The sequence below is a fragment of the Kogia breviceps genome, chromosome 16 (genome assembly GCF_026419965.1).
Source record: "Kogia breviceps isolate mKogBre1 chromosome 16, mKogBre1 haplotype 1, whole genome shotgun sequence".
Classification (NCBI taxonomy): domain Eukaryota; kingdom Metazoa; phylum Chordata; class Mammalia; order Artiodactyla; family Physeteridae; genus Kogia; species Kogia breviceps.
This window is the reverse complement of record NC_081325.1, coordinates 78630593-78655200: the sequence shown is the minus strand read 5'-3', so window position 1 is coordinate 78655200 and position 24608 is coordinate 78630593. Positions and strand designations below refer to the sequence as shown.

Here is a 24608-nt window from a genome sequence, read left to right as displayed (position 1 = left end):
ATTATTATGAGACAAAAAGGCAAACACCTGATTTTCTAAGATCTGTACTTTCAGGGCACTGAGAACAAACACTTTGATCCCATGCTGGGGCTCATGACACATGACTGCTCCAGAAATTGCAGTACCCTGTCTCCAAGATGTGGTGTGATACATCCGGGTGAGATTTTCCTAAGAGAAAGCACTCTTCTCAGGGCTGACAATGCAGGGAAGAGCAGTTCTCCTTGGGCTTCTTGTTTCTGAGATACACAAACCAACCGTGACCTGGCTTAAGGAAGGCAGAACCCAAGCTCCCAAGAGTCTGAACCCATCTTTAGAGAAATTGCAATCCATAAAGTGGTTCAAAGGCCAAATTAAATTGCCTTTAAACTTCTCTTGTTGCTTTTTTCCCCTTATCATTCTTTATTATGAAATATTCTGAACATACACAGAAGTAGTCACTTGTACAGTGAACCCCATGTTCCCACCACACATTTTCAACAACCCTCAACAGAGCCCAGGTCTGCATCACACCTTCCCTGCCCTTTGCCTCCTGTCAATTTCAATAAAAAAAAAAAAAAAAAAAAAAAAAAATTTTTACTCACTAATGAAATTCTGTGAATCCTAAAATATTTTGATATTATCATGAAATAATCATATAAAGGGATAATTTAAAAACTGTTTCACCTTAAAACATGCTATCTCCTGAGATGTCATTCAATTTTACATACTTTAATACTGACTGGAGGATACAAAGATAGTGACTACACAGCGTCTCCTGTTAAGTATTATCCAGAGACTGACACATATCCTCATAAGCTCATAACGCTCATAGGTAACAAACCTCAATGCAATTTCTGAGCAGAAATCACTGGCTTGTAGTCGACATAGAAAATCAAGGCTCATCCTTACAGAAACAACTCTGGAGCCGTGAGTAGTGCAAACTAGGATAAATCTTTAAGTCCCTTCCTCTCTTATGATGTCAAGTTCCATTTCCTTACGAAATCACAACTACATTCACCCTTATGAAAGTACCACGCACTTACATATGTATTTAATATATCTATGAGCACACAGCTGTGTGTGGGGGGTTTTTTGTGTGTCCTGTTAAGGCATGTTCCCTGCCCTCCCCATAGGAGGTTGAACTTTTGGGAAAAAAATCTACTTGAGTTTTGCTTTATTTTCCCATGTTAAGAAAAGGTACAGAAGTATGTGTTTCTACCGATCAGCTCTGCAGGTTTGTTTGGCCTCTTGTTGATGAACGATTCGAAAGACTCCTTCATCAGGTTGATGAACTTCTCATTTCTCTGGAAGCACACTTCTATCACGTGGTCCACTCGGTCCTTGAAGTCCAGCAGGTCCTGCACCATATCCTTATCTTTTTCAGGATTGATAACGATCGTTGTCCCAAAAGTCTGCAAAAACATAACCCAAGTTATCAACAGGTTTCTGACATAACACAACTGTTCTCCTGCTATCAAACAATCATGATAGTTTTGTATAAGTTAATCACTCCTGATGTTACACACTAAATAATTTCAAAAGTTTCACAAATTTAGTCCCCCTTCTGAAAATTAAGTGGATATGCAACTAATGCTTTAGGTTTACAATTCTGCTTCTGCAAGAATTTATCAATTACTGGGGAAATGTCTGTTGCTTTCTGAAGAGCTTTTACTTGTAAATTCCTCAAATAGAAAGTAACTCCCTTAACCCGATACACCTATTTGGACTTCCTGACTATAGTTTTCTTTCCCCTTCACTTCTAACCGTGGGTGGTTTAGAGCCTGGTTTTTAGCCTGTATTTTTAATTTAAAGATGCTATTTAAACGTTACTAAAAGTCTGTGCGTGACAACAACAGTTCGCTGTCTGATGAAAAACTACCAGCTGAAGAGACGCTGAACGCAACTGTGGTTCAATGTAAGACACGTCTTCACAGGACACACACACAGTTACACGTCAAAGGTGGCCGTGGAAGCTGATCGCTGGTGAAAAGGTACAAATGACACGGCACAAAGACCTTCTGGAGAGGGACAGGCCATGACCAGCAGGGGCGGGGGGGACGCACTCTTCACTCTCTACCCTTTCACACCGACAGGATTTTAAAATAATGTACATAAGAGCACGACACGTGGGGGTCAGCTTTATTTTGTGAGGAAACACTGTGCTGTCACAGCGTAACGGTGTTCACACGGTTCACACTGACTCTTCCTGCCGAGAATGGACGCTGCAAAGGTGAACTCCTGTGCTCAGCACCTGTTCCTGTTCTCTCAGGACTACTGGTCGGCAAAACCCTCAATCTCCACTGGCCTTTCTTAACATAAAGCTCCGATGCTGACCCAGCGTGAGTCGCTTATGCCTTTCAGCTCAATGCAGCCGCACAAAATCCTGGGGGCATGTGTGCGTGCATGCGCGTGTGCGTGTGTCCAAGCCGGCCACATGCAGACCAACATGCAACTTCCGGTCTGATTATTTCCTTTATCTTTTTCCTCAGCTGAATTTTCCCCGTGACAGTTACAGATTCACGTGCGGCAGAAAGAGTGACGATGTCCTCGCACACTAGGCCTCGTCTCCCCGATGGTGCCCTGTGGGAAGCTACTGAGCAGCGCCCCAGCCGGGACACTGGCCTTGACACAGTCCACCTGTCCCACCCCGACGGGGCGCGGTGTTCGCCTGCAGCTCCCTGCGCGTGCGTCACGTGGGCAGGCAGCACCTGTGTGTGCCATCTACGCCCAAGGCCAAGAGGACAAGCGGTCAGAACCACAAGGATCTCTCCTGTTGCCTTTGGATAACCATACACACACGCACACGCATGCGTACACATGCAGAAACCCGCAAGTACATGCTTACGTAGTAAATCCTGGATTTCTAGGAAACAAAGTAGCATACACACCCACCTGACATACCAAAATGTCCCACTGAGCAAAGGCATGAGATCACGTTTATACAGAAGATTCACAAAAACAACTTTTGAAAGTCTCGACTGTAGAACTCAGCTAGTATCGGGTTGGCCAAAAGGTTCGTTCAGTTTTTTCTGCAAGATGGCTCTAGTAGCGCTTAGTTGTCTTGAACTTCATTCAAAACAATTTTGTTAGACTGTATTGTGACAGCTGTCACATCAGCGTGCGTTTAAAAAAAGACTTATCAAAACTGGTGAATCTTTGTGTAGCTATTTTAATACTAAAGATGGAAGAAAAAACCACCTTCTCGGCATATTATTATGCTTTATTATTTCGAAAGGTAAAAACGCAACTGAAGCACAAAAACAGATTTGTGCAGTGTATGAAGAAGGTGCTGTGACTGATTGAACGTCTCAAAAGCGGTTTGCGAAGTTTCGTGCTGGAGATCTCTCGCTGGACGATGCTCCACTGCTGGGTAGACCAGCTGAAGTTGATAGCGATCGAATCGGGACATTAACTGAGAACAATCAATGTTACACCATGGGGTAGGATAGCCAAGATACTCAAAATATCCAAATCAAGCACTGAAAATCATTTGCACCAGCTTGGTTATGTGAATCGCTTTGACGTTTGGGTTTCACATAAGTTAAGGGAAAAAAACCTACTTGACGGTATTTCCGCATATAATTCTCTACTTAAACGTTCTATTTCTAAAACAAATTGTGATGGGCGATGAAAAGTAGATACTGTACAGTAAAGAGATCGTGGGGCAAGTGAAATGGACCACCACCAGCCACACCAAATGCCAAAAAAGGTGATGCTGTGTATATGGTGGGATTGGAAGGCAGTCCTCTATTATGAGCTTCTTCGGGAAAACCAAACGATTAATTCCAAAGTACTGCTCCCAATGAGACCAACTGAAAGCAGCACTCGATGAAAAGCGTCCAGAATTAGTCAACAGAAAACACGTCATCTTCTATCAGGATAACGCAAGACCGCATGTTTCTATGACGACCAGGCAAAGACTGTTACAGCTCGGCTGGGAAGTTCTGACTCATCCACTGTATCACCAGACGTTGCACCTTCAGATTTCCATTTATTTCAGGCTTTACAAAATTCTCTTAATGAAAAAAAATGCAATTCCCTGGAATAGAGTGAAAGGCACCTGAACAGTTCTTTGCTCAAAAAGGTAAAAAGTTTTGGGATGACGGAATTATGAAGTTGCCTGAAAAATGGCAGAAGGTAGTGGAACAAAAGAGTGAGTAAGATGTTCGATAAAGTTCTTGGTGAAAATGAAAAACGTGTCTTTTATTTCTACTTGAAAACCGAAGGAACTTTTTGGCCAACCCACGGCCAAATGGCAGCTTTTAAAACGTGTTTACACCGGGACGGTATTCGTCCCTACAGATCCTGTGCACGAGTGACCTGGAGGGAGATGGGTGACGGCGGCCCCACGCCCGTCCCTCGCAGAGCCCAACCAACAGCCACGCACCTTGATGTACTCACTCCAGTGCTGCAGCAGTGCCTGCTGGCCGCCCCGCACACGGCTGAACAGCTGGTACATCTGAGTGAGGTCGGGCACTCTGTTCTCATCCAACAGGTGGTCCAGCCCTGAGATCACACGGCAACGTTAGCTCGGCATGGTGGGCGGGAAGGCGGCACGAGCAAAAGCTAGGCCGGGCCGGGGCTCGCGGCACACAGGGCCCCCGCGGACGTGGAAACCCAGGGGTCGCCTGGTTCCTCCGCGGGCAAGGCCCCATGACACAGCCCCCCAGGTGAGTCTTGTTCCCTGAGCACCATACTGGGAGATGTAGTCTCTACCCCTTCCCTGCATGGAGGACCCTTGTTTGGCTAATGCAGCAAAGGTCTGAAGAACGCTCACACCAACTCTCTGACCTGGGAGCTTTACGACCCCAAGTCACTTCTGATTTAGTCCATCAGCCAGAAAGTATATTTGCCTAAGATAAGCTATCAAATCTAATCTTTTAGTTGACTTATTTTATTCACCTGTATAATAAATTGTGGAAGGAAAACATGTATTGTTTATCAGATACTTGTAGGTGCTTAACAGCATTTTTTTAGGTCTTTACTATTTCAGATTTTAACATTTTACAAAGATTTTCTAAAACCACCACAATCAGAAGAGCTTCATGAAGGATTTTCTAACCACCTGATTTCTGATAACTGGGGGGAGGCAGTGAGGTTAGAGCGGAGAAGCTGTGAGCCAGTCACGTGACTGCAGCCTCAGCTTCTGCTATAAATCAGGCACACTGTCCACACGTCAAAGACACACAAACGCGTCGGCTATACTGACGGGCCCTGAGCAAGGCTCCAAGTGTCTGTATTTCTCTCAACTGCGATTTGATCTACTGATGCAGATAACTTATTCTACAACTGATCTACTGAAACGCTGAATGATGATTTAAAAATTCAAAAATTATAGCTTTTAATTTTTAAAATGCCTTTAATAAAATTTAGACTATACTCTTACATATATATAATTTACCATTTTCTTGAAACAATTTTGCTTATCAAAATACACACTGAAACAATTCATCCAAATTTCTACTGTCTACTTGAAGTTCCCTTTTCTTCTAAAAGTGACTCCTTTTTGGACTGCCCTGGTGGTCCAGTGGTTAAGACTCCTGTGCTTCCACTGTAGGGGGTGAGGGTTCGATCCCTGGTCGGGGAACTAAGATCCCTCATGCCGTACGGCGTGGCGCCCCCGCCCCCCACGAAAATGTGACTCCTTTTTAATAAACATCTAGTATGAAATCGGAGGACACTTGTTTCAGGTGGACAGTAAATCGAGGCCCCATCCACGTGGAAACGTACCAGTGTGCGGGCTCCAGTGTAATGTGAGCAGGAGACACCAGATTCGCACCCTGGCCCTTGGCTTTTGGGCCATGATCTGAGGCACTAGTGTCTCACTCGGTTTTCCTGTAAACTGGGGCTGTTCTAGGACCAGAAGGCATTTACATGAAGTACAGCAGATGCTCACCAACACTAATTCTCTCTTTTTGGCTTCATTCTGGTTTCACTTGGAAGCCCCACGTTTAGTGTCTCATTAGAGATAATATTACCATCTGGCAAAGCAGACCCCAACCAGACGCATTTGGGGGCTACCGGGCCTTCCCAAAATTAGACTTTAAGGTTTCCAATAGCTTGAAACAGATCTCGTGGCTCCAAAATGACTTTCAAACGTAACAGTAAATGATATAAAGAGCAACACCAAGCACTAAAGCGTGCAAGAAGGTTAGACTGTGCTCATTACAGCGAGGGTGGGAGTGAAAACATCACATCGCCTCTAACAGCCCGGTGCTAAAACCACACTGTCGGCCGCGTGCCACGCTGGCCTGGTCCGCCTCTGTCCTGGGACCACGGCGCCAGCAGCTTGTCCGCCGCAAAGCCGCACGTAGGGCAGGGATGCAGCCCCTGGGCGCCCCCGCCCATCGGACCACGCGCGTCCACACCTGCGGTCAGTGCCCAGGAGGGATGTCACCGTACAGGATGGGGCCCGTGAGCACAGCCCAGGCCGTCGCCGGCCAGAGGGCCTCTCGCAGCCAACCTCTCAGCCCGGATAGGATTTCACGTGATTTTAGCTTAAACTGTGCTTCTTACGCGCGCCTTTCACTATTGCCAGTAATCAATTTTCCCCTCAAGCGCTCATGTCCATCATTTTCCCGATGATCTTAGTGTCTGTCTTCTTACAACAAGCGTCCTCGCATGCTTACAACGCTCTGCTAACTCTCTTAGCAAATCAGGGACGAGCAATCAATGCAGAGACACAGAGCTGGGAAAACCTACCTTTCTGCAGAATCGCTGTTAAATGTTCTCCTAACAGCTGCTTCTCCACACAGGCGATCAGTGGTTTCCTGGGAAGTAAACAGAGGCGTGTCAGGAAGGAAGTGCAGGGGAGAGCCTGTCGGCTGTGGAGGACGGTGACCCCTGTCCACGCAGCTGAGCCCAAGTCAGCCCACGCCCAGCCACCGCCGACGCTGACACAGACTCGGGTCACCGGGGCCCCAGGAGAGGGGGACAGAGCGGATGGGAGGCGCCCTCGCCCACCGCGCCTGGGGATGAAGGCTGACCCGGGCAGGCTGCCCGCGACCCTGCCCCGCCCGGGTCCCACAGACGGCCTCCTGCACCCACCGCGGCCCTCGGCCCTCACTTCTTCCTGCCTCTTTTCCCCCAGGACCACTCTTCACAGTCTGACTTCCCAGAGAGGCCTGGAATGCCACACAGGACACACAGCTGCTACTCCTGATCCATCAGCCCCGTTCGCTCAGTTCTGCTTTTAGGGGACCAGAGATCTCGCTTCCGTCCCTCCAAGGCGTACTGACCTTGGCCTTCATTTTGAGGAACTCTGCACTGCACCATCTCAGGCGGACCTCAGGGCGACCCCAGAGAGAGGTGCAGCAGGCGCTCGGGGCTCTGGGCACGGAGGGCCCAGAGGTGTGGCCTGCACCGACGCCCACGGCGCCTGTCCCAAGGGTGGTGGCGAGCACGGGCGAGGCAGGGAGGGGCGCCCGGAGCGCGGCCGGCCGGCTCCCGCGGCTCCCGCGGCTCCTGCATCTGCCACCTCCCTCCTGTTTCTCCGAAAACCAAAACCGTTTCTCACTCTGTGACTCTGAATCGCCCGCACCGCAGGAGCCACCTCGGGCAGTGCCCCTCGAAACCCTAAGCCAGAGGGGGGCCACCCTCTGCTCAACTCTCAAGACACTCCTAAGCGAGACTGGGGAGGGGGCAGTTATAATACAGCACCTACACACCTGAGGGCGGGGAGGAGGGGCCGAGGTGCCCAGCGCCACCGGGCGCTGGACATAGTCTCCTCCACCTCCCCACCCCCTCCCACCCCCGTGGACCCCGCTTCGGCCCGACGGCACCGCCTTGCACCTGGGGTCCGCTCGGCATCTCCAGCGCCAGGTGTCCGAGAACAGCCTCACCTCTGCTTCACGACCCTCTATTTTCCGTGTTCTCAAGCTGTCACATCCTGTCCCTTTCTTTCATCCTGCCTGGCCCCTCCCCCCACCCCTGGGAGCCACCACGTTCTGCACGTTTTAGCACTTTCCCTCTTAAAGACATCTCTCTTTTCTGTCTCTCATGTTTCTGCTCTAATCTTCCTCACTTGAATAAATATTATGTGCCTGATGCAGACATTCACAAAACCTGCCCGGGTACTTTTCCCTAGCTACTCACTGACCTCACGTTTAGAGTAAAAAAAAAAACTGGATAAAAAGAGAAGGGACAAGTTACTTCCCTGGTGGTCCAGTGGTTAAGAATCCGCCTTCCAACGCAGGGGACGCGGGTTTGATCCCTGGTAGGGGAACTAAGATCCCACGTGCCGCAGGGCAACTAAGCCCATGGGCCGCAACTACTGAGCCCGTGCACCACAACTACAGAGCCCACGCGCTCTGGAGCCCGCGCACCGCAACTAGAGAGAAGCCCGCATGCTGCGACAAAATATCCTGCAGGGCTTCCCGGGTGGCGCAGTGGTTGAGAGTCCGCCTGCTGATGCAGCGGACACGGGTTCGCGCCCCGGTCTGGGAGGATCCCACGTGCCGCGGAGCAGCTGGGCCCGTGAGCCATGGCTGCTGAGCCTGCGTGTCCAGAGCCTGTGCTCCGCAACGGGAGAGGCCACAACAGTGAGGCCCACGTACCGCAAAAAAAAAAAAAAAAAAATCAAAAGATCCCGCATACCACAACTAAGACCCGATACAACCAAAAATAAATATAATGTTAAAAGAAAAAATAATGTGACTGGGTACTATAAGGAAAAATTACAGCTATATCAGATGTCCAACAAAACTTTATAACGGAAATTGCCTATATTCAACACCTCATTAACATAAACTTCTATAAATTTATTATACGTTTATAACATAAATTATAAACTGTCTATAAAAAGTTACCAAGTATCTCAGCCTGAATCACTCCCTTTGGACGATAACTCACCACAGGCCACGAGTCAGTGTGACTTACAAGTGCTGAGTAATCACAGGCAACAAGCAAACTGTCCCAGGAGCAGAAAACGTTCAGGTTTAAGGAGCAGCGAGTGAGTCTACAAGACGCCGTGGGTAACAGAGCTGAGCGCGGGAGCGGTACTCACTGTGTGCTGTGGTCTAGATACGTGATCACGCGGTCACCCTCCTCCCCCAGGCGCTTACTCACATGGTTCAGGTACTCCGGAACCTTCCAAACACAACATTTAAATACATCAGCAACAAAAACCTTCTTCATGTTACCCAAGAAGCTGAAATACTGTTTTCCTTATTTAAGAAAAAAAAGCAGAATGTACATTCAGGCCAAAATGTTAACAGACTACCAGGGGTGGGGGTGGTGAGGAGGGGGAGGGGGATACACGGCAGGAGGTTTCCTTCAACCCAGTCCTGGAGACTGAAGGTAACGTCTGGAATGGGGGCAGGCAGCATGGCACGGTCCTGCCCTGCTCCCGGGGAGGGTCCTCCCGCCACTGAGGCCCAGGGACAGGTCACAGCACCCCCCAGCCCACGCTTGGCGGGGTTGGCAAACGCCAAGCAACAGACTGTTCCTCCGAGGCCCCAAAGAGAGTGGCTGCAGGAGATCTCAAAACACACTCTGAGTTTCCACGGGTGAAGGGTCACCTGCCTGCACAGCAAAGGCCCCATGACAGGGGCCGCTGAGGCCGTGATCCCGGGACGGCAGCCAGGTGGGTCTCCGACTCCCCCTCCTGTGACGGTCCCGAGGGGATTCCTGCTGAGCTGGGCTCTGATACCCGAGAAACCGGCTATCAAGTTTTGGGGTTCTTATTACTACTAAATACTTGGTTTTTTCCCATGGCTTTTGGGGTAATCTTTTCAATGCCTCAAAGAGATGAAAATGTCTAACATGTCAGGTTTCTCTTTCATATTTAAGAATTATCTTTTAAACTCTTGTTTCAGCTTGAGTTCCTTTATGTATTTTAGAAGCTATTTCACTAGCTTTTTTATTGGGGGCGGGGGGCAATAGAAGGGTTTCTAAATTAGGAGAAAAAAATTAAGCCCTTAATAAACTCACAAAGAAGCTCATCACTAGGAATTTAAACGAGATTGTAGCTTTCGGAAGATTTTCAGTGAGATGTATGCCAGTGTGAAGAGACAAACATTTAGAAATCACACTTAGATGCACATCTGTGAAAACCAGGGAATTCAGAAACATTTCGTTGCCTCACCTCTCTTTCTTGCATTAACCTCTGGCCTTCTGCAGCATATAAACAATTAGTTTCTTCCAAAAATTTCAGTTCAAATGAATCTTTATACACCTAAAAAATGAGCAGGGTTAACGACCAATTACAGCGAAGAAACCTAGCTCTCAGCTTGAAGTGCGGGTGCAGCCCCACGTCGAGGGCGCACGGCTGCCGTGACCCGTGCCCGTGCCAAGCTGCCTGGGCCCGCCCAGTCTCCCCGCGCTGCCCAGGGCGTTCCCAGGCCCCGGCCGTCTCCCGGGGCACTGAGTCTGTGCGGCAAAAGCGGCCCCTTCCCCAGCTCCGGGTGAGTGACAGCCGAGCCATTCCCCTCCCATACTTTCTACCGATACTCTAACGGTGTCAGTTCCGACACTGACATCGTGACACCACGTCGCCCGGGTGCCAGCAGCTGGGACAGGGTCCGGTGCCTCCCCCGTGAGCGGTGAGGGCGCGCGGTACCCACCTGGAGGTCAGACAGCATGCCCAGCAGGCTGCGCAGCAGGCTCCGGTCCACGGCCTCCCCGCTCCGCTCCCGCTCGATCAGCAGCAGGGTGCCATCGATGGTCTTTGTCTGGACCACTTTATCACTAATGATGTGGTTTCTAAATAGTTCTAACCCCATGTCCCTGTACAAACAGGGAAGACAAGGCTGTTTTAGTTTCACTTCTTAGAAGTTCTGGGTGAAGCTCCAGCTACACTATGAATATTATCCCCAAACTACGGACTTGCTAACTCTCTGGTTCAGGTGTCAAGAACTCCTTTTTTTACAAAAAATTTTCCAAAAAAAAATTTTCAGGGCTTCCCTGGTGGCGCAGTGGTTGAGAGTCCACCTGCCGATGCAGGGGGCACGGGTTCGCACCCCGGTCCGGGAGGATCCCACGTGCCGCGGAGCGGCTGGGCCCGTGAGCCACGGCCGCTAAGCCTGCGCGTCCGGAACCTGTGCTCCGCAACGGGAGGGGCCACAACAGTGAGAGGCCCGCGTACCGCAAAAAAAAAAAAATAAACAAAATTTTCATCCTTGACAGTCTGGTGTGCCTTGTATCTCTTTCCTCATCAATGCTGCCTGTTTCCTGCATGGGTCAGCGGGCTCTTCCCGCCGTCCTGCCGGGGAGCCCTGAGACCCTCCGCCTGCCCTGCCCCCACCGTCCAGCTGCTCCTCCTGGGCAGCCCTGGTTACAGGACGACAGGACTGGGGGTGCAAACCAGAGTGCATCACACTCCCTCAGCCTGCTCCCTCCCGATTCAGCATGCTGTGCCCTCTCGCCACCTCTAAGCCCCGTTCTGTAAAGTCCCTTCCTTTTCTAGTTTCCTGGCCGTCCGTTCACTCTGACCCAAGGCAGTGCGATTTCTCCTTCTACCACCGGGAAACCGCTTGTCTTTGTTCCCTGTAACCCACGCGTGGGGCGGCTGGGGCCCTCTCTCCTCTCCGTAATTCCACGTCTCCTCTGCTCCTCTTTCCTCTCAGCCCCGACTCCTGCACGGCTCCTACCAGACAGACACCCACGAACGTCTGCAGGACAGATCGTTGTTTCTCAGAGCAACAATCAGTTTGGAAAAGCTGATGATGGCAGGAAGTCACAGAGCTCCTCCTCTGTGCGGGGCTCTGGCCTAAGGGCTTCAACACCTCCTGACTGACGTCATCCTTAGAGCAGCTCCGTGAGGGATGACCGTCCTCCACATGGAGAAACTGAGGCAGAGAGATTACAAGGAGCTTGCTGTGCCCAGCTCGTCAGGCTCCATAGTCTAAACGTAGTTTATAACGTAACCCTGCTGTCTAACCTGGAGGCACTGCCCAGAGCGTGAACCCTACCAGCCCCCGTCCACTGCAGCAGGTAGGGAAGCAAGTGTGCTCGTGCAGGACGGCAGGGATCGCTGTAAGGGTGCGTGAGAAACGTGGGTGTGCAGTGGAGCCCCGGCCTGAGCTTTGCAGAGTCCATGGGAGCAGCCCGCTAGCTGAGACGGGAGGAGGTGGGGAGAGGAAGCCTGCTGCGCCCAGGCGCACCGAGGGAGGAGGAAGCCATGGGCACATCCTGGCGGCTTTGCTGGAGCCTGAGCTGAGAGTGTGGCTTCAGAAGAGGGTCCTGCGGTGGCAGCCGCGCTGCCTCAGTTTCTCCATGTGGAGGAAGGTCATCCCTCACGGAGCTGCTCTAAGGATGACGTCAGTCAGGAGGTGTTGAAGCCCTTAGGCCAAAGCCCCGCACAGAGGAGGAGCTCTGTGACTTCCTGCCATCATCAGCTTTTCCAAACTGATTGTTTCTCTGAGAAACAACGATCTGTCCTGCAGACGTTCATGGGTGTCTGTCTGGTAGGAGCCGTGCAGGAGTCGGGGCTGAGAGGAAAGAGGAGCAGAGGAGACGTGGAATTACGGAGAGGAGAGAGGGCCCCAGCCGCCCCACGCGTGGGTTACAGGGAACAAAGACAAGCGGTTTCCCGGTGGTAGAAGGAGAAATCGCACTGCCTTGGGTCAGAGTGAACGGACGGCCAGGAAACTAGAAAAGGAAGGGACTTTACAGAACGGGGCTTAGAGGTGGCGAGAGGGCACAGCACGCTGAATCGAGAGGGAACGTCCATGTGGGCACAGGCCAGGAGGACCGAGGGCGAGACCACAGACAGGCCCCGTCACCAAGGCTGAGCTGCCCGGGGACGACGCTGGAAGCCGGGGACCAGGGACCCAGGGCAACGTGGGCACAGGGTTCCCGACTCACACTTCCCCAAGCAGACGGAGGCCAACGCCCTGTGCCCGGCCCATCAGCAGGGCACCGGGAGGTGCCATCAGAGAGCGACCGGCTCCCCAGCCTTTCCCAGAGCAGAGGTGGAAGAGGTGACAGAAACGGGCTTCACAAGGCACGTCCACGCCCGCAGGAGAACGTGCTGGACTGGCGGCCGCCCCCTCATGGTGACAGACACTTCTGGGCCGAGAGCCACTGAGGGGCAGGCCTGTGTGCCAGCAACCCGGGCCCACACAGAGGACCACAGACAGATGGTCAGGCACGTGTCATCACATCAACCATTGGAGACACAGGTCAGCCGCAGCCGCGGCCACAGACCAGGACCGGGGGACACTCACCAGATGGAAGGAAGCATGGAATTCTGAAGCACGTAAGTACGATCCAGAAACAGGAAGATACTTCTGATCATGATCTGGAGGGCAGGAGAAGGCCTTATTTACGTACCTTACCGACAAATCACTCAACCGTAGCTGTCTCAAAGCTAACATGATTGTTTCTCAATGAAAAGATGTTTTTACCTTCAAGACCCTCAGGATTGATTTTTCCCTGAATTTACATGTTCCCCTTGGTGTTTGCTTTTCATCTCTTTTATCCAGAAAATCTTACTGCAGGGATTGTACAGCACGTCGCCTCAAAGATGCCTTTGAGATTCAGTCACTTCCTGACTGATGTGCTGAATCTCCTTAGACCGGGAGATGCTCTAAGCTGAATTTTTCCAGCATTCCGGCTCGTTACATCGGCACGAGGCTCTCAGCCACGTGTGTGTACTCGACTTTACTTTGCAGGCTCACGAGGTGGGCGGCGGCCCCGGGGCTCTCTCTCAGGAGCACCCCAGACGGTGTCGTGGAGGTTTGCTTACACACGCAGAGAGAACCTTCCCAACACGTTCGCCTGTTTCTATGGCCCCCCGGTGCCTGGCCCAAGAGAGACTCGTTCATTGTCGCCTACACACCCCAGTCAGGAAACAAAAGAATTCGACCTAACTAGGAAAGCTATTGATACTATCTTTTCTCTCACTCACATAATTTTCAGCCAGGTCACCCTGAAAACTCATACACATAAAATCAAATTAGAATCAATATATCTACTAAGTCTAAGCCTGGTTGTCTAGTTACAGTAAACTCCTGGAATTCAGGCTTGATTCTCAGGCATAAACTGAGATCAAGGAAAACTTCAGAGACCCACGGGCAATCACAGCACCATGAGTTACCTGTGCGGTCGGCCCGAAGGCCAAGCTCGCAGCCAGCCCCACCCCAGAAGAGCAGACCGTCCCCACTCTTCTCCACCCACTGTCTAGCTCTGTCGGAGCTGGATGGCAGCACCTGACCTGAACAGAACTCCCCATCCCAGCTCCCAACCGGGCCCTGCCTTCCTTGGGGGTTGAGGGAAGGTAGATGGGGCCACGCTTTGGTTACAAAGGAAAACAAACGACACAGCTGGCTGCAAAGGGGGCACATACACTCCCAGCTACTCGAATCTGCCTTCCATCCAGCTGAGCCAGAGGCTGGAGGAAAAGACCCAAGAGGGCGTGTGCACTGAGACCCACTCAGGGAGCATGTCAGCAGGCTTACCATTTGTCTGCAGTGATCCTGCCAGCATGTGTTAATCTTCTTTAAAAATAAAACACTATCTAGTGAGTCTGTGCAGACCTGCTAAGGAAAACTTCAGAAACACCGGCCAATTTACTTATTGCAATTTTTACCCCTTACTTTCTGCTCTCTTCGCCTCCGAGTAGCGCGTGTTATTTAGTAATCAGAATACTGAAAGGGCAGAAGCTCAGAAACCACACACGTGGTTTCCAGACTCCGTGTCTCCCTGCCAACCTGTGATGAACCTGCCTGCACTCACCTGCCTCCATCTCTTCCTGCCCCTCCCCGTTTCCCTTTCACCCCAAAGCCCGTTGAGAGGGCTGGGGGTGGACCAAAGGCCCCGCCCCAAAGGGCAGCTCTGCAGATGCTGTCCCAGAGGCGAGGAAGCCGGTCACTATGAACAGCACCAGGGGACGGGCAGACGGGAGACAACGGCTGAGGGGCAACTGTCGCTTCTGGTCTCACAGAGACGGACGTCACGTCTCATCCGTGCACCACGTGCGCGACCTGACTCTCGGGATGCTGTTTACAGCAAGACACCCGGCGCGGGCTCCTAGGGCACCTCGCCAAGCACCCGGGCACTGCGTGCACAGGTTAATCAGAGCCCCACAGTCACGACGTCTGCACCGCCTACAGCCCACCCAGCCGCACAGCGCACCGTTCCTCCCTTTGGACGGGGGCGCAGGCAGCTGGCGGAGGCAAGGACCCAGCCTCCCGGGCCTCAGCCCTGCTCCAGCCCGTCTCAGCTCCACGGCACCGGACACGGCACGGACACGGACACAGCCCTCAGTGTGGCCCCTCGGCCGAGGTGCAGCAGGCGCACGGCTGGGCACGGCTGCGAGGTTCCATGCAACATTCCGAGCACGGAGAGAGGAGGCAACACACAGCAGCCCGTTTCTGGCGTGTGAAATCGGAAGGCCCTGGGGTCATCAGCGGCAGGAGGCCCGGTGGGGGGGCTGGGGGCGCTGGAAGGGGCAGGGGCTGGGGGCGCACTGACCACAGCCACAGGGGTCCCAGCCAAGCGCCTCATTCATTTTCTCGAGGGTCCGCTCCTAACTTTGAAACAGAGCGAGTCACAGCAAAGACCGAATAGCTGAACGGTTAACAAGCAATTCTGGAAGAACCGTTACAACTGCTCACAACTACAAAGGCCCATATGGTATCAGACCTTCCGCGAACAGTCTGAAAAAGCCTGTGTCGTAAGCACACGTAGGCAGGTGCCACATCGGCAGCGGCCCGGCAGCTCCGGTGCCCAGTGCTGAGCCAAGGCGCTCACCACGTGGCGGCACCCTGACTGGTCTCTGTGGCCAGCGGGGGCCCGAAAGCAAGGCTGCACAGGGTCAAGCACACGCCAGCCAAGCTGAGGCGCTGGGAGGCCCGGGAGCTGCGGCCAGGTGGGGCCTCACCCCACCCACTAAAAAAGTCTGTTACGTTGGGTTATAGGATACAAGTGTAAGGTTTTGTTTCTATAAATAAAAGAGAATTTTAAAAGCTTTTGCTTTAATATTAAGGATACTCATTAGTTCTTTATCCTATTAATATTCAGTTTCAAAAGATTTAGGTAATAAATAGGAACTTCACAAGCCAAAAAAAGGATATTCTCTAAACTGAAGGATTTGTGCTTGGACGTGGCCTTCACAGACCTGGCGCAGCTGCTGGTAGAGCACTGGGGAAACTTTGTGAGAACAAAGATTTTCAACAGCCTGAAAACAAAAGGTATAAATGAGTTATTCACTGTGAACGACAAATTTGTTCTTTAAAAGCAACCTATCTGTACAAACAGCTCTAATCGGAACACCAAGCCACGCCCACCACTTATGTAATCCACAAATAAGTTATCATGGTCAAGGGCAATTCTCGCTGGAATGCTGGAATCCAGTAAAAGTTTGGTAAAAATGGTCCCTAACAACAGTGAACCTGGAGCGCAGATGGGACGGCGCCGCGCTGACAGCCCCAAGACAGGCAGGCCCCACGTGGGCCCGCCCCAGTCTGGGCTTCTCCAGATACTCTCGGAAGCTTCCCTCTTCAACAGCCTCTCAAGCTGGCTGCACACCGTCCCCCGAGGACTCAAAAGCAGCTTGAGCCCCCCGGGCCTGTGTCTGGATGACTCCTTAGTCGGAGGCGGAGCCACAGGAAGGTGTGTGAGTTGACCCTGACGATCATCGCCAACGTAGAACCAGAGCCGGAAATCCCTGCTCCAGACCCCGGTGACCACCGTCCAGCGGGGGAAGAGCGACAAGAATTCCAGCTCCTTTCATGCTCGTGCGTTTGATTCCGTCCCAAATAAGCTGACGGAACACGGGCCAAGTCTGACTCAAATTGATGAAGAAACAAGGTTTTGCGGCAGAAATAGTTTTCATTAGCTGTTTTGACCCACATCAAAGGAATAATGCTTGTATATTCTTAACCAGTTCTAATAAAATTTTCTTTCAAATCTCATGTACAAAATCAGCTTCTGATTCAATCCAAATACGAAATATTATAAACAGAAATGTAGTTTTTCTACTGCCTATTTTTGAACTATTTTAAAATATATGGGGGATATACAGAACGGAGGCACTTTGGAATCTTAACTCAAATACTATATTCCCGAGGGGAAAAAAAGGGCAACTTAAATTTTTATAGATATTAAGAAAATAATTATGTAAAAAAATATATAATACATAAAACACATGCATATTTATAAAGGTCAAAGAGAATATGGACTAATGACAACAATTAAAAGAATAAAACTACCTTTCCCTTACATTCTGCCTTACTGAGAACAAGGGATTCCCATCCACATTTTGTTCGTACATCCTTCAATTCCTTTCCCCAAAGCTTCATGTTTTTATAATTCAGTCCAAGATCCACTGTCTCCTTCTCTCTCAAAAAAAAAACCAAGATAACCTCCTAACAAAGGCCTTTGCACCAGTAGTTAGTCATTACAATTATTACCAAGTAAATTTTTAATATAATATATGAAGAAAACATTTTTCTTTGGTAAAAATCAAGATAAGCTTAGTGGTACGTGCCCTTCGTAAAAGGACATCTTAGAACCATCCTCTGAACGCTCTGACTCCTGAACCAGGTGTCAACGTCCTCAAAACAATCTTTTCCCAGTTGTGACTTGTTTGGTTGGATGCTAGAGCCGGCTCTCCCTCGTGTATATATAACGTCCTGTTGAGCACGTGCTTACTATTTACGTGAAGCCCACTGAGATTTCTTTTCTGAGAATCTGGAGGCCTCTTAAAACCACCAGCCAAGCCCTGGGGCACCCAGTTGTGCTGGGGGCGCCGGCACCTCTCAGGTCTTTGCTGAGTCACTGCTGGCGTCTTCATGTTACAGGCACCTTGTCACTGGCTCGCTCCCTGCGGGGGGGCGGGTGGGGGGCAGGGACGCCGTGGGCTCTTCGGGGCTGCAGGAGCCGCCCAACACAGAAGGCCCTCCCCAGAACACGTTCAGGAGATTCAGTCACACCTGGACGCTCAGAAATGCCTCCTCCTGGTGTACGAAGCACCTCACGCGACCGGTACCGGTACTGGTCCCGAGCACACCTCTGGATCCAAGCACTGGAGGCAGGGAGTGGCAGGACCCAGGCCCTCGTAGCGCTGGGACAGAGGTTTTCCTCCCACCAGCACAGCCCAGTGGAAACACCCGCCCGTCCCAGCCTCCCAGCCCTGCCACCACGCCCGCTCTGCACACACTTATCTGTCTCAGGACAGACAAGTGTCCCAGCAAAACACCCATGCCTGCGAGGGCGCTCCCCTCAGTGGGGATCCCCCGCCAGGGCCTTACGGGAGCAAAACAGCCAAGTGGCACCTGCAACTACGCACTTGGGGTGCCAGTAGCTAAGGCGACGGCTGACGTCAGAGAGGAGTGGGACATTTCAGAGTGAGAAATGGTAAGGGAAAGAGCGGGCAAGTACTCTGAGTTATTTAGGTAAAGGAAGGGGAAAAATGAAAAACAAACACCCACCCCCGCCCCCGGGGAAGCCACGCCCCTGTGGACTATCCCGAGGACCAATGGGCGGCTTCCTGCAGCCGGGGTTAGCCTACTGGGCGGCAGGCCTGCCTGAGCGAGACCCACAAGCACACCACACACCACACCACACCACACACGGGAAGCCGCCACCAGGACTCCGCGGTTCCCATCCACGAGAAACGAGTAAAGGGCAACGTAAGAAGGAGACAAGGACTTGGGCCTGAACGTGGGACGAAGAATGGGGGGGGCGGCGTCCCAGGAAGACATCCACCCTCCCGGTCCCCGTGGTGAATGCCGGACGTGATGCCCGCGTACAAATGACTGACTTCGCTGAGTGACCAAAGCCGCTGCATTAACAAAATCCTTCCTATTAGGCCTAAGATATCCGAACCTGAATATTCTCTGTTTTTGAATAACTTATGCATTGAATTCACTCTTGATTATTTACATTCTCAAATTGGTCCATCAAACAGTGTCCACTTGTTTCCCACTTTCTCGGCTTCCTCACCCACTTGCATCGCTTTCACCCACCCTATTAATCCATCAGGACCTGACTCCACTCCGTCCTCCTTCACCGAGCTCTCACCAGGCACAGGGTTTCCTGGAGACATTTACCCTGTGACTCAAGGTCAGCAGCACAGCTTTTCTCAAGCACAAGTTCTCTGTGACAGGTTTGATTCTGTGCATCAAAACTAGTCTGAAATCCGCAGAGATGAGACTTGTTGCCGAGGGGGCGGGGGAGGGGGTGGGGGAGGGGGAGGGATGCACTGGGAGTCTGGGTTGGTAGATGCAAGCTGCCACAGTTACGGTGGATAAACAACAAGGTCCTACTGCATAACACAGCGAACTATCTCCCATCTCCTGGGACAAATGGTAATGGAAAAGCATATTTAAAAAAGAATGTCTCTATGTGTATAACTGAGTCACTGCTGTACAGCAGAGATTGCCACAGCATTGTAAATCAACTGTTCTTCAATAATAAAAAAAAGCCAAAAACAAAACAAACAAAACGCTAGTCTGAAATCAACACATAGCCTTCCCCCAAACCATGCCTGAAAATGTAGTCTTCAGTTTTCTGTTGTCTCATTGAGATGATAAGTAGGACTAAAACATATAGACCTAAGACACACAAGATATACTTTCTTCAGCAAGTTGAGATTTCAGATCTAAATTCAGAAAAGATCTATGCACTCAAAATCTCCTCCTCCTCGCATTACAATAAAAGAATGACTCTCAGCAGGATGTGTATCTACTAAGACTTTTTAATGTAGTCTGAATACCCCTTTCTACCAAACAAAAATAAAAATAACTAAGAAACTGCAGGCAGGCTGTGCAGACAGGCAGGAGCTGACCTTTCCCTCCAAGGCCTCCTCAGACCCGGCACAGGGAGATGCCAGACCCCACTTTTGGGAAACTGATCAATATCAAAACAAGAGGTTCTCCCTCAAACAATCCTGAAAACCTCCTCAAAAACAAACAAACAAACAGCCTTTCCAGCTTTGGTGAGAACTGTTACTTGCACATAAGATTCTCTGGCAAATTATACACCACACCACCTCAGCAGAAATGCAGGCTTTATTCTGAAACACCAGGTCCAGCGCACCGTCCACTCTACTGGAGACCAGGATAGTTTCACCGTGACGTCACTTACCATCTCCACCCCATTTTCTCCACAAGATGTGAGCAGCTCACTCTGCAGAGATGTACTTAGACTTGCTGGAACTTCTGAGTGGCCAGGTACCCGCCCACGCGCCTGCGTCCAAAAGCCCTTCCCCTGCACCCCCCCCCCACGGGCCCTCCTGAGATGTCCCCTGGAAAGAGCGGTGCCACTTTGGGGGTAAGCAGCCCTAGCCCTCAGGGTCTCACATATACCCACACGGACACCCGCGATACCCAGGGCATCTAGAAACACTGTTTACAATAATATCTATGGTGACTATTATGAAACACATCCTGGGTAAAAGGTCCAGCAAAGTAATTTTCCTAAGAAAAATGACGGGCAATTGATACCAGCCAAATCTCCAGGGAAGAGCAATAACGAACCCTACAGCTGGAAGACACAGCACGTCATTACATCAAAAGCCTCTGAGTCTGGGCACTCGGTGGGACTCTTGCTCCTTCCTGGTCCAAACGAAGTAAAGGAAGCGGACTCAGCCTTTGCTGAAGTAATACACAAAGCAGCAGTTTCCGAAGCGCTGCACATTGGGCTCTGAGAGGCCGTGGCCTTGGCAGACAGTAGACAGACAAGCACTAACCACTCTGGCTTCTGGCATCCAGCGTCCAGGCCACACAGCAGTCGCCCTGGGCTGAGGCCTAAGTCTGCAGGGCGAATGCCCTGAGGGGAGATGACCTTAGGGTCCAATTCGAGTGCTCAGAAGAGCGCTGTCCAGCACGTATGTGGGAGGAGACGGCCGAGGTGAGGGAAAGAACCCCCGAAAGTTTAGAGACCTTGGGCTCTGGTGCCCACACACTTCCCACCAGCCAGGTGGGAACACAGCAGGACGCTGGGCAGAGGATTCAAGGAGGTTGGTCTCAGCAGCAGGGCAATTAGCCCTGGACAAAACACTGCTCTAGTCCTGCCTAGCAACGCTTAAAGGCAACCGTCTAAAAGGTCAAACTGATTCTAAATAATTTAACCAAGTCTGGAACAAAGCTCAAGAATATTCAGAGAAATACAAAAGCATCTACCACACAAGTCAAAATTCACAATGTCTGGCATCCAATCAAAGCTATCAAACATGCAAAGAAGGAGGAAAACAACCTTTACTGGGGAGAAAAATCAGTCAGTCAGAGCAACCTGGAATTGACAGAATCAGCAGACAAGGACACAAAAGAGCTATAACTATGCTCCACACGTTAAAGAAAGTTGAGCAAAGAAAAGATACGAAAAAAGATTCAAATTGAACACCTAGAGAGGAAGACAATGCAGAGGTGAAAATTATACCAGATGGTATTAATGGCAGATTAAACACTGCAGAAGATGAGTGAACTTAAAGAAATGGATAAACCGAATAGTTCTATATCTACTAATGACATCTGTAGTTGAAAATCTTTCCACAAAGAAAGCCAAGATGGCTTCACTGGGGAATTCTCTCAAACATTTAAGGAAAAAAATAATACTAATTCTGGACTTCCCTGGTGGCACAGTGCTTAAGAATCCACCTGCCAATGCAGGGAACACGGGTTCGAGCCCTGGTCCGGGAAGATCCCCCGTGCCGCAGAGCAACTAAGCCCGTGCGCCACAACTACTGAGCCTGCGCTCTAGAGCCCACGCGCCACAACTACTGAGCCCTTGTGCCACAACTACTGAGCCCATGCCCCACAGCTACTGAGCCTGTGCCCTAAAGCCCGCGAGCCACAACTACTTAACCCAAGTGCCACAACTACTGAAGCCCATGCGCCTGCCTAGAGCCCGTGCTCCACGACAAGAGAAGCCATCGCAATGAGAAGCCCGCGCACCGCAACGAAGACCCAACCCAGCCAAAAAAAAAAAAATTATTAAAAAATAATAAAAAAGAAATAATACCAATTCTATACAAAGTTTTCTAGACAATGAAAAGGGAACATTTCCAACTCATTTTATGAGGCCAGCATTACTCTGATGCTAAAAGCAGACACAGACATTACACGAGAATAATACAATATCCTTTGTGATCACAGATGCAAAAATTAACAAAATGTCAGCAAACTGAGTCCAACAGTACATAAAAAAGATAATACATCATGACTAAGTAGGATTTATACCAGAATGAAAGACATTTGAAAAATCAATCCGTGTAATTAACAAACTAAAAAACAAAAATCACATGACCGTCTCAACAGTCACAGAAGAATTTGTCAAAATCCAACAGGTATTTCTGATAAAAACTCTCAACAACCTAGGAACAGAAAGGAACTTCCTCAACCTGATAATGGGTATTTTTGAAAAACCCACAGCTAGCATCATATGGTGTTCAATGATGAAAGACTGAAAGCTTTCTCCCCTAAGACCAGGAACAAAACAAGGATGTCTGCTTTTTCCGTTTCTATTAACCATCGTACTAACCACCAGAGGTTCTATATAGTGCAATGAGGCAAGAAAGGAAATAAAAGGCATGCAGATTAGAAAGAGAGAAGTAAAGTTATCTCTCTGTATAGGCGACACGATTGTCTACACAGAAAATTCAATGGGATCTACAAAAGAGCTACTAGAGATAAGTGCGGTTAGCAAAACAGCATTATACAAGATCAATTTATAAACGTGAGTTGTATTTGTAAGTTCTATCAACAACCAGAAATTAAAATTTATACTACCTTTTACAATACCATAAAAATATGAAATGCTTTAGGGATAAATTTCACAAAAGATGTACAAGACCCGCACAGCGGAACTAGAAAACATCGCTGAGACCTAACTAAGCGAGAGCTGTCCCTTGTGGTCAACTGGGGGGTTCAGTGTCGTCAAGATAGCAGCTCTCCCCACGCTCACCTACAATTACACATAATCCAAACAAAAATCCTAGGAGGTTTTTTTGCAGAAATTGGCAAACAGATTCTAAAATTCATATGGAAACATAATGGACCTAGACTACGCAAAACAAGTTCACCCAAAAAAGGAAAAAGCTGCAGAGCCAGAACTCCAGACTTTGAGACTTAGGACACCCACACTCACAGGGACAAGGACTTCTGAAAAAGGAGCAAAGGCAGTTTGCTGGGGAAGACAGACGCCTCAACTCATGGCATTGGACCAACTGGACCTCCACAGGGAAGACAGTGAACCCGCATTTATACCTCACGGCAGATATAAAAAGTCACCTCAAAACAGACAACAGACCTGAATGTAAAACCTAAAACGCTAAAAGAAGGAAATACAAGGGAAAATCTTTACCACCTTAGATTAGGCAAAGACTTCTCAGAGAGACACTAAAAGCACAATCCATAAAAGACCAAACGGATACAAAGACTTCATCAAAATTTAAAACGTCTGCTCTCTGAAAGCCATAGTCGAGAGAATCAAAAGACAAGCTGCGAATTGGGAGAACGAATTTGCAAGGCAAATACCTGGTACAGGCTGCATGCTCCGAACACATAATAAACTCAAACACTCGATAATAAGAAAATAAACACCACCATAAAAAATGAGCTGAAGATCTGAACACACACTTTACTAAAGAAGGTGCATGGAATGGCAACCGGCACAAGAAAAGATACTTAATACCGTCAGGGAAATGCAAGTCAAAACTGTAGTGAAATTCCACTGCTCACCTACTAGAATAGCAAAAGTGAAAAAGACTGACAATACCCAGCGTCAGCAAGGACACGGAGCAGCCGCAACGCTCACACGCACGCCACTGGCAGAGAGGCAAAGTGCTGAAGCCGTGCTGAAAAAGTTAGGAAACGTCTTGTAAAGTTAGACACACACTTTCCATTTTACTCTGAGAACCTACTTCCAGATGTTCACCCAAGAGAAATACAATTTCTGTCCACGCGAAGACTTACCCATGAATGTCTGCAGCAGCCTTATTCATAACAACCCAAAATGAGACACCCAGACATCCATTACCTCAGGGCAACTAGCTGGTGGTCCCCAGGGAACTCAGCAACAAAGAAAGGAATTACCGTCACACGCGTGCACGCGCCCAACTCACAAGCTCTACCCTAAGTGAAAGGAGCTATCGGCACAACTGCACGGTTCCACCGACATGAGACTCTAGAGACGGCAAAACATACCGACACAAGGCACATCAGTGACCGCCAAGGACTGGGGCTTCGGGCGCAGGACAGGACCAGTGGGGCCCCAGGAACTTTTCAGGGTGACAGAAACATTCTGTATCTTGATAGTGTGGTGGTTATACAATTGGATACATTCGTTAAACTTGTTGAAGTACATATTCTACACCGTAATTAAGTCGATTAAACAATACAATAACCTCACACAAACTTAAGACAAAGAAGGGACAGGTGTCCATCAAAAAGTCAATGGTAGGGCTTCCCTGGTGGCGCAGTGGTTGAGAATCCGCCTGCCGATGTAGGAGACACGGGTTCGTGCCCTGGTCCGGGAAGATCCCACATGCCGCGGAGCAACTAAGCCCGTGAGCCATGGCCGCTAGGCCTGCGCGTCCGGAGCCTGTGCTCCGCAACGGGAGAGGCCACAACAGTGAGAGGCCCGCATACCGCAAAACAAAAAAACAAAAAAACAAAAACAAAAAAAAAGTCAATGGTAGTCTTCTCTGGGTGGTAGGGATATGGGTGATTTTTATTTTCTTCTTT

At 49.9% G+C, this 24608-nt stretch overlaps 1 protein-coding gene across 1 annotated transcript in view; it reads right to left on the bottom strand.

The window, feature by feature from the left end:
* The window catches only part of CUL4A (cullin 4A), a 43779-nt gene that overhangs the window by 16992 nt on the left and 2179 nt on the right, over window positions 1–24608 (bottom strand). The window contains exons 3-11 of the mRNA XM_059041594.2: window positions 15996–16099; window positions 14379–14448; window positions 13146–13219; window positions 10542–10704; window positions 10064–10153; window positions 8984–9066; window positions 6682–6749; window positions 4367–4485; window positions 1199–1391 (exon numbers count right to left, since the gene is read on the bottom strand). Of these exons, the coding sequence (XP_058897577.1) occupies window positions 1199–1391; window positions 4367–4485; window positions 6682–6749; window positions 8984–9066; window positions 10064–10153; window positions 10542–10704; window positions 13146–13219; window positions 14379–14448; window positions 15996–16099 (964 nt within the window). The remainder of the gene's footprint in view (window positions 1–1198; window positions 1392–4366; window positions 4486–6681; window positions 6750–8983; window positions 9067–10063; window positions 10154–10541; window positions 10705–13145; window positions 13220–14378; window positions 14449–15995; window positions 16100–24608) is intronic.